The sequence below is a fragment of the Polistes fuscatus genome, unplaced genomic scaffold (genome assembly GCF_010416935.1).
Source record: "Polistes fuscatus isolate 324 unplaced genomic scaffold, CU_Pfus_HIC Scaffold4, whole genome shotgun sequence".
Taxonomy (NCBI): Eukaryota; Metazoa; Arthropoda; class Insecta; order Hymenoptera; family Vespidae; genus Polistes; species Polistes fuscatus.
The window spans coordinates 12,657,824-12,667,386 of record NW_025113118.1 but is presented as its reverse complement, the minus strand read 5'-3'; the positions used below and the strand labels follow the sequence as shown (position 1 = coordinate 12,667,386).

Sequence of the window (9,563 nt, the reverse complement as noted above, 5' to 3'; positions counted from 1 at the left end):
ATAAAAAAAACGTATAAAAATCATCTGCATGATCATTCCAATCATTTTTTCTCTAAAATATTTCAATCCAAAGATAATATATATTAAATTTAGATATTTTATGTTATTTTCATCGAACATCGTAATATCAAATGATTCATAATGTGCAAATTTCTCTTCTCTTTCTAAATAATCAACACATTTTCTCTATGCATACACGCACACACACACACACATATATATGCATTTACTATGTGTGTCGATTTAATCGGTGTTCCAGTTTCAATTCTTGTTTCGAAATGTTGCCAATAAACCGTTATATTGGAAAAAAACAATGGGCGTCGTATATAAGGTGTTTCTGCTTCTGAATTCTCTCTCATTCTCTCTCTCTCTCTCTCTCTCTCTTTCTCCTTAGCAGAAGATTTCAATGCCTTGTATTTCAATGAAGACCCCAATACAGATAATTATATTTTCATCTACCTCGTTGTAAATACTTCATTCATCTTCTTCGTTCCAATTATAAAAAGTTAATATAATCCGGTAATGGGGAAACGTTCAAAATGTTGACTACCTTCTTCGAACAAAATTCTATTCAAATATTCAATTGTTTGTTACATTATAATATTTTATTACGGATGAATTATGCAATTCGAATTTTCTCAATGTTCTACTCGAAATTTTTTTTTTGCATTTCTTTTTTTTGCACATACATTTATTTATGCGTACAAAATATGAAAATAACAGTAAAGCTTTGAATACACCATCACATCTCATTTATTTATTATTGCTTTAATACAATAATCCCATATAAGGGATTAGTGCCATATACTTTTTTGTTGGTCCTTGATGCCAATATCTCGAACAATCAATTCGTGACACATAATTTATAAACACATTTGATTAAATAATAATACTTTATATATCTGGAATAATTAAGTATATATTTTTTGTTCTCTCTCTCTCTTCTTTTCTTTTCTTTTCTTTTACTTTTGTTATTAACAGAGATTATATACCATCGCATTAATTACAATACACAACGAATAGAGATGCATTGGATTCTTCCATTTAGATGTTAGTTTATTTATTTATTTATTTTTTTCTATTTATCAATCATCATTATTATTATTATTATTATTATTATTATTATTATTATTATTAATCAAGAAATGGCAGTAATATTTAACGTCATGCATTATATCGTGCAGAGACCATGGCAAAAATCATCGCAAATTTTATGAGAATTATTTGGGAATTTGTTTTTTTTTTTATCATCAGAAAAAAAGGAAATAACAAGGATAGATTCGATTTGGTGACTTTTATTCGACGATTGTGAGTGTATGTATATTATTTATATATATATGTAAGTTTACATATGAACTGTCGAATAGAAGACGCATTTTGAAAGATGTTGTTGATCATTGATGTTTTCAGATTCGAACATTAAACGGACTCTGAGGGATCGTGTATCTTCTTTTCAAATTTATTACGTTTAATTACAAGTACGTAAAATAATACGTAGAATTATATATTATTTGCCATAAGTTGATTCAATTCGTAGTTCAACCAAGAGTATACAATTAATATTAATAAAATATTCAGTAATCGTGTTTACCTTGTAATATATTATTATTATTATTAATATTATTATTATTATTATTTCTTTTTTTTTTCTTTCATGGAATCACTTAGAATATTATTAGTTTAGATTACAAAAATACGTAAAGGCACTTGATAAGAATTTTTTTAGTTTTTTTCCTTTTCTTTAGTTACTTTAATTTTTCTATTTGATTTATTTTATACAGAGTTGTAGTCAAAAGGTTCTTAAGCGGACCAAAAGTACTCAGGTGATTTCAAAAATCGATTACTTTTATTTCGAGACACTTTTATGCCTATTTTTCTTTTTTTTTTTTTCAGATTGCACAATTACAAGTTTAACTTGTACAATTGCAGCAGGCCTAATTGAAATCTCTAATTAAGATATGTCTCGAGTAATAGTAATTAATTTGCAAAATCATATAGGAAGTTTTGATCTATTCAGAAATTGTTTTAACGCCTATCACCCACCCTACAGAATTGTTGACAAATTTGTGTTTGAAATATATTCTCAAATAAAAAGAATCATTTATTTTTTTTTTTTTATTCTTCTTTTTCTCTCTTCCTTAATTTTTTTTTTATTTGTTTATTTTTTTGTTTTTCTAATCATACAAAACACACGACGAATATAATCGATCGATCATTTGTCCTTATATGATCGAATCCGACATAAATGGATGAAAGGGGGTTTTTATTTTCTTTTTTTTTTCTTTTTTTTTTTTTTTTTTTTTTTTTTTTACGATAATTTTATGCGATCAGATAGATTTTAAGAGAACAGACACACACTTTTATTCTTATTTTCTTTTTGTTTTTTTTTTTTTTTTTTTTTTTCCATTTTCTTTTCCCATTTTTTCTTTTTTAGCACCAATCACAATATACTTATACTTATGACTAGATAAACACATTCGACAAATGAATTGCGACAAGATATTTATTATTATTATTATTATTATTAATTTTGTTTTTACCTATTTTGTTACTTTTAATTTCTATGCTTTTTTGTGTTTTATTTTTTTCGAATAAAAATTGTCGCCTTATAATAATATAAAAACCTAAATAAATTGCATATATATCATATATATATATAAAAATATAAGTATATATTTATTTATATTTATATATACATATATATTATATATAAGAGTAAATTTATTCTTCGAATCCGAGAAGTATTAAATTTTTAAATACGAATCGTATTTATTTTATCTTTATTTTTTTTTTTGTTTTTTGCTCATTTAAGAGAGAACACGAAAGAACAGCAACACGATACTTTGAAAAACTTTGAAATATATTATATGTAATAGTGTACATTCGTATTTTATAATAGTAAGATTAAATATATAATATATAAATGTATATGTATATAATAATGTATACATTATTATATACCTACACGTACCTATATGGTAAGACTTTTGGTTAAACGATTATAAAGGGAACGGACCCTTCAAACTCGCAAAAGGGAGAGTAATAAAGATTAAATAAATATATATGTATTATAATTTATGTCTTAGAAAAAAAAAAAAAAAAAAAGAAAAAAAAAACAATTCATTCGATATCATATTGTACAGATTACAGAAATTTATAAATTTAAATAGCTCGCTAATTTGATGCCCTGGTCCAATCATCTTTGACATTTCTATATACGTCCGTTCTTATATCGATTTGATCCATATTTATTTATTTATTTATTTTTTCTTTGGTCGACACCGAATCGTTAGTTTTCTCTCTTTGAAAATTCAAATTTTCTAAAGAGAAATACTACGTTTCGTATATAATATAATATAATACAGCTTATATATATCCTAAAAAAATCTTACAATTATATAAATATATATATTTATATATATATAATAATAATAATAACAACCACGGAACACGTTTATAGTGATTAACGAGAAGATTATTTGAATATTTAACGTTAGAATATGTTCGTTAAGCGTAGATTTAAATCAAACGAAATTAATCTCTCTCGTATAGGGGGGGAGGGGGAGAGGAGTGAGAGTGAAACGATTGACACACTCGATTGAAAAAAAGTAAGTAAGAAAGAAAGAAAGAAAATGATTCATTTGAAACGAAATAGATTGGCACTTGGATTATAATATAAAAATGTATCTTTCGTTTGGCTGTTATCAGCGACATATATTCTTAATTATTTATATATTTATATATATAGTATTTTCTTCCTTTTCTTTCAATATATCCTATTTTTGTTATTTTTTTTTTTTTATTATTCGCACAATCCCAAATGAATGTTCCTTTGTAACACTTGTAAATTATTATGTAACGTTTAATATATATATATATATATACGTATCCAGCAAGAAGGCAAAGAGGCACCTCCCCTCACCTCTCTCCTAATTCCAATCCCCATAAAAATGTCTATCCTTTTTTTTCTTTTTTTTCTTTTTTTTTTTTTTTCGTTACCAGTCTACAACACGTGAAGATCCTCGCAGTTTTTAAATTTGCTATCATCTCTTCTAAAGAGAGAATTTAACATTTGTTTAGCCTTCATGCTAGCTCGCACCACAACTCCAGATTTATTATACCAATGACCACCACCACCGCTTCCCTCGCTCGCAGTATTACCACCACTTTGATTCTCCAATTGGCCTTGATCAATTTTTAGCCGTATTTGTTTCAATATACCGACCAATAATTCGTCGACGTTGTGTTTTATACCAACCGATACCTCGATGAACTTTGCACGATACTTACAAGCCTTATCCTTGCCGTCTGGTAAGAAAAAAAAAGAAAGAAAAACAAATTCAAAATTGAGAAATATTATGAGAAGATTAAATACATTTTTTTTTTTTATTTTATTTATATCGGACGGTTAAACAATTTCTTTTAAGATGGGAAAAATAAGTTTTCAAATGAAACGATTTTCAAAATTGATTACTTTATCTTTTACGATCGTTCGAGTTAATTTATTACAAACCTAACTTGGAAAGTTTTAGAATAGGGTGTTTCTCTCGTTGATGTTTCAAATTCATTTAAACGAAAATATTTATTGTTTTATATATATTATTTTCTTTTGATCTTACAAACCTGAGTATGGAACGACTCGAGAACGTGCTAGATCAACCTTATTACCCACGAGAATGACCGGTTTACCAAGATCCTGATCACGAAGGTAAGCCAAATATTGTTCTGCTCTTTGAAAGGATGCCTTGTCTATTACCGAATACATCACTACGAAAGCATCAGGTGGTGGTATCTTCTCCAATTCCGTCTGAAATCAATGAAAACAAATATTAATGTTGATATTTTAACGTTTATTCTTACACATTGTTGAGATCGGTCAGGAGCTACTGTAAAATATTAATTCTTTGCACTCGAGCGGCGCCTATACGGCGCCCGGCTGATTTTAAGTGTCAACTCGAGTGGCGCCTGTACGGCGCCCAGCTGATTTCAAGTTTCATTAAATATCGCAACAAAACTAATTACAGAGTGTAGTATTTATCAAAGTTTGTTTTTTTCGACATATAAATGAATAAACTGATGATATTTTATTATTTCTATACGCTTGTTTGTTTATAAATTTTTTTACAGTACCTGTAAAATGTCTACTTTATTTAGCCTAATTTAGTTAAAATGACGAGTACACAATAACCGATCTCAACAATTTCGATTCTTTATTCGAAGTTCTTTCATTTGATTATATTTTCTTTTCTGTTTTTTGTTTTGTTTCAAGAAATATATTCTTCTTACCTTTGGATTGGGGATATTTAAAAATATCAATTCGCTTTCCTCTCCGTCGAGTTTCACAAAAACGGATTGTTCGCTCGGGACATCTGTAACAAAGATCAAGGAAGGATGAATTCTTTCCTAAATGAGAAATAGAAAGGGGGAAAGAGAGAGAAATTGAAGAAGAGAAACTTTCCAAAGGGAAAGAACTGGGAGAACCCAACAACTTTATTTTCATTTACTTTCTCATTTAGTTTTATATATATATATATATATATTCACAATTACTTTCAAACTTAAAGATGGTTACAATTCTTTTTTATAATTGATTTTTAATTATTGTTGCATGTGTTATAATTAATTAACACAGTTTGTTAGAATTTATTAACCAAATCTAACAATTCTATTACAATAAATATGTGAATTACAAATTAAATATCTTATGTATATATATATTTAGTATAAAATGTATAATAATATTATTTTGTAGACAAAAATATATATATGTGTGTATAAGTTAACGGCCTAACTACGTTGGATTATTAGTTTCCTTTTGGGATTACTAAAGTCAAGCAACGTGAACACAATAGTAACATGGATGGGTGAACCCTTCCGGAGAAACAAACGATAAAAACCGTGTGCTGTTTGAGAAAAGGAAATGTGACTCGAACCTTTAAGTAAAAGAATAAAGTAAAAGGGAGAGTTAAAAAAAAAACAGAATATTAAATGAGTCTAAAATAATTTGTTCCAGTATGATTTTGAATTAAATCATAAAAAAAAATGAATAATAATAATACACAAAAAATAGGATATTTGATTACAAAGAGAGAGCGAGAGAGAGAGAATGAGACAGAGAGAGAGAAAGAATTAGAAAAATAGAAAGAAAATTGATCTACTCAGGGGTCAATCTCTTCTGAACACATCCTTCTTTGTTGAATCGCTATTGTATGTCTTGGCTGAAGACTTACACACAGTTATGGTTGCCAGAAAACGGAGGTTAACGTTCAGCAGTAGTCAGTATGCTTGCCGGAGCAGTTTCTACCTACTATCATAAAGGCAGACGCATTTAGCACGACGTTTAACCGTTCGCAATATTCCTCTTACTACTATTTCTTTTCCTCTTTTTCTCTCTTGTGAAATGACGATGGTACTAAGCGAGTTCGTTAAAGGGAAACTGAAAGAGCAAAGTATGCCGTGCAATAAATCCAACTTGCGCGTATATTTCTACCCAAAAAAAAAAAAATTTTTTTCCAACTGCCACATTTTTTTTTTTTTATTCTAATTAATTCGAATCGGGTTAGGTTGTATACGTGTATGTATGTATGTGTATATATATATGTACCTATGTTTTTTCTTCGTGAAATTTTGTTTTGTCAATAGAAAAGTAAATTCCTGAGAAATGTTTTACGATCCTCAAAGCATGTTCCTTTGTATTCGACGAACAATTACGACGCTTGATCAAGATATTTCATCGAGAAAACACGGTTCGTTGTTCTATTATTATTATTATTATTATTTCCAATATTTGTCGTTGTTATCCTTTCGATCGCATGATTGATTGAAATTAATCGGAATAATATCGGTGCCGTACGTAAACATGGATTTTTAAAGCTAGGCATTAAGCATATTAAAATATACTAAAACAACGATGTATATGCTATAGAATCTGTTTTAATTGAAAATAAATCAAGGAAACGATAACTGAAGATAAAGAAGGATTACACGAAAACGTCATTTTGATCATTAGAAAGTAAAAGATGATATTTCGAATCCACGTATGGTACTCACGAGGGAATCAAAATTTATTTCTGACGTTAACTACGTCGGGACTCATAGATAAAGTGTTCGAGGAGTTAAACGAAAAAGGAAAAATGACGTTTGGGTTGGAAGATAAAGTGAAGTAAAAGTAAAGTAAAAGTAAAGTAAAGTAAAGTAAAAGTAAAGTAAAGTAAAGTGAAGTAAAAGGAAGGAAAGAAGAGTGTGGCATCTTTTGTCGAGAAAACAGACGCCATAGGTTGTACGAACCAAGAGAGAGAGAACCGACAAAGGACGGTACTATAGACTCATAAAAAAGGATTTTAAAGAGAAAGAGAGAGAAATAGAAAGAGAGAAAGAGAGAGAAAGATATGCGAGGGTGAGTAAAAGTGTGAGTGCGAGTGGTGCAAGTGAGAAAGAGAACAGACGATGAACAGACGCGAACCCTCTCTATGATGTACGCTTATAGCACGGACCGACGCAAAATTAACCACAGCTATTTTCGATCAACTACTCCCCCCCCTTCTCCTTCCCCCCCTCTCTCTTTCTCTTTCTCTTTTTGTTCCTACACTTTTCTTTTCTCTATACCTTCGTGGAAAGTCCGCCAGGCATAACCGTTTTACTTCTGATTTTCGGTACTCGCGCGCATACGAGTCTTCCTCGAACGTTTAATTTCTTTAAAACAATATTTTTGACGGATACAAAAGGTTTTCCTTTTACAATCGATAGATCACAATAAATAAAGAAAGGGAAATCAGTTAAATGATTTGTTTCTCTATACTATTCGTGGGGGTGGGGGTGGGGGGAATTACAGATTCATCAATTTTTAACCAGAGTTATGATTTTTATAATACAAAATATGCATAAAACTTTTTTGGTGACTCTGAGAGACGTGTTAATATTAAAATATTAAGAGCTGAAAATTTACAAGAATTATTTTTTGTATGTATTTAGAAGATACTTACAAGAGGGTGGGGGTGGGAAAGAAAAAATTTTCAAAATGATTTAAATAAGGACCACTCTAATTTTCCCTCTCTCTTGCTTTCTTTCTCTTTCTCTTTGACTTGTAAATCGACAATGTATTTTTAAAAGCGTATACTTTACCCGAGTACGTTTCATCTTTTATTAGAAGAATATAGAAAACGAAGTAAACTTATACACATCACTGTTATTGCACGTCGTACCAAGTAAACCTTTCTAAAAGAAAGAGGTTTAACCCTCAGCATCTAGGAACCCTCGAACGATATGACGTGGGCGTGTGAAAATGTATCTTTCTAGCGTTAAAGTGCATATACACACACACACACACACGTATGTATTTACATAGGTACGTGTTACAAACGCAAACTAGAGTGTGTATACGTACATTGTGTACTTCGTCTTCTACTTTAACACTCAAAAGGAACTTCGGTTAAACTTTACGCGTCAACTCACTCACTGAGTGTGATAACTAACTTAATCTCTTGGAAAATCCTAGAATAGGGATTAACTAAGGATAATCTATTTTTTTTGTTTTCCTATTTTGTTTTTACGAAATATGTATCAGGATGGTCAGAAAGTTCATAGAAAATGATGAAATATATGTTAGATTTTTGTTTGTTTAATGTATTTTGCATTTCTTTTTGATAAAGTTTTTTATACGCGCGAGATTTATTTTTTTTTTAATTTGATTTTTCATTTTATATTATTCTACTAAACGATTAATAATAAACGATTAATATATTTTAGGTTGCAATGATAAAACCATAAAATAAACAAATATTGTTTACGTAAGATTATTATTAAGAAAAAAGAAGAACTAAAAGAATCATAAAAGTGTAATCAATTTTGAGTATTCTTTAAAATCATTTGGAAAACTCTTGTTAAACCCTAATTTGTAATAATATATATCTTTTCGGTGATACATTTGAAATGATTTAAGTAATATATTCAGATCAGATTGAATTCTGAGCGTATAATATGTGTTTCTGTTTTAACAGGTGGAAGAGCATTAGGAATATCGAGTTGTGGTGTTGCTTGACAGAGTTAAGACGATAATTCAAGTCATTTTGAGAAAGTATATAGCATCCTCGACCCAGATACCCACGCGAATTCTATATTATTCGAAATTTACAGCTTGAATATTCACTATGGGTGATATTTTTAAGAAGGAAATTTTTTTCCCCCTTTCGAGATGGAGAGAGAGAGAGAGAGAGAGAACAAAATCGATACGAGTTAAAACTAATTTTCGAATTATTTTTCGTTTCTTTCTTACCATGGAATGAATTTTTGTTTTATTTTTATTGATATATTTTATAGATCAAGAGATGATCACACGTGCGAAGTAAAAAGGCAAAACAGGCTCGATAAACCATTACCAAAGAGTTTTCACGATCAGTTGTTATTTAACGCAATGCACTCGAGTGGCGCCTATACGGCGCCCGGCTGATTTCAAGTGTCAACTCGAGCGGCGCTTATACGGCGCCCGGCTGATTTCAAGTTTCATTAAATATCACAACAAAATTAATTACAAAATTAATTACAAAATTAATTAATGGAATACGAGA

At 29.3% G+C, this 9,563-nt stretch overlaps 1 protein-coding gene across 6 annotated transcripts in view; it reads right to left on the bottom strand.

Moving 5' to 3' along the window:
* Positions 1–3,598: 3,598 nt before the first annotated feature.
* LOC122520526 (GTP-binding protein RAD) overlaps positions 3,599–9,563 on the bottom strand; it is a 31,002-nt gene continuing 25,037 nt past the window's right edge. For all 6 annotated transcript variants that reach the window (XM_043640588.1, XM_043640587.1, XM_043640589.1 and 3 more), the window contains 3 exons: positions 5,287–5,369; positions 4,624–4,807; positions 3,599–4,308 (listed from right to left, as the gene is read on the bottom strand). In XM_043640588.1, coding sequence (XP_043496523.1) covers positions 4,004–4,308; positions 4,624–4,807; positions 5,287–5,369 — 572 coding nt within the window. In that variant the 3' untranslated portion in view covers positions 3,599–4,003. The remainder of the gene's footprint in view (positions 4,309–4,623; positions 4,808–5,286; positions 5,370–9,563) is intronic.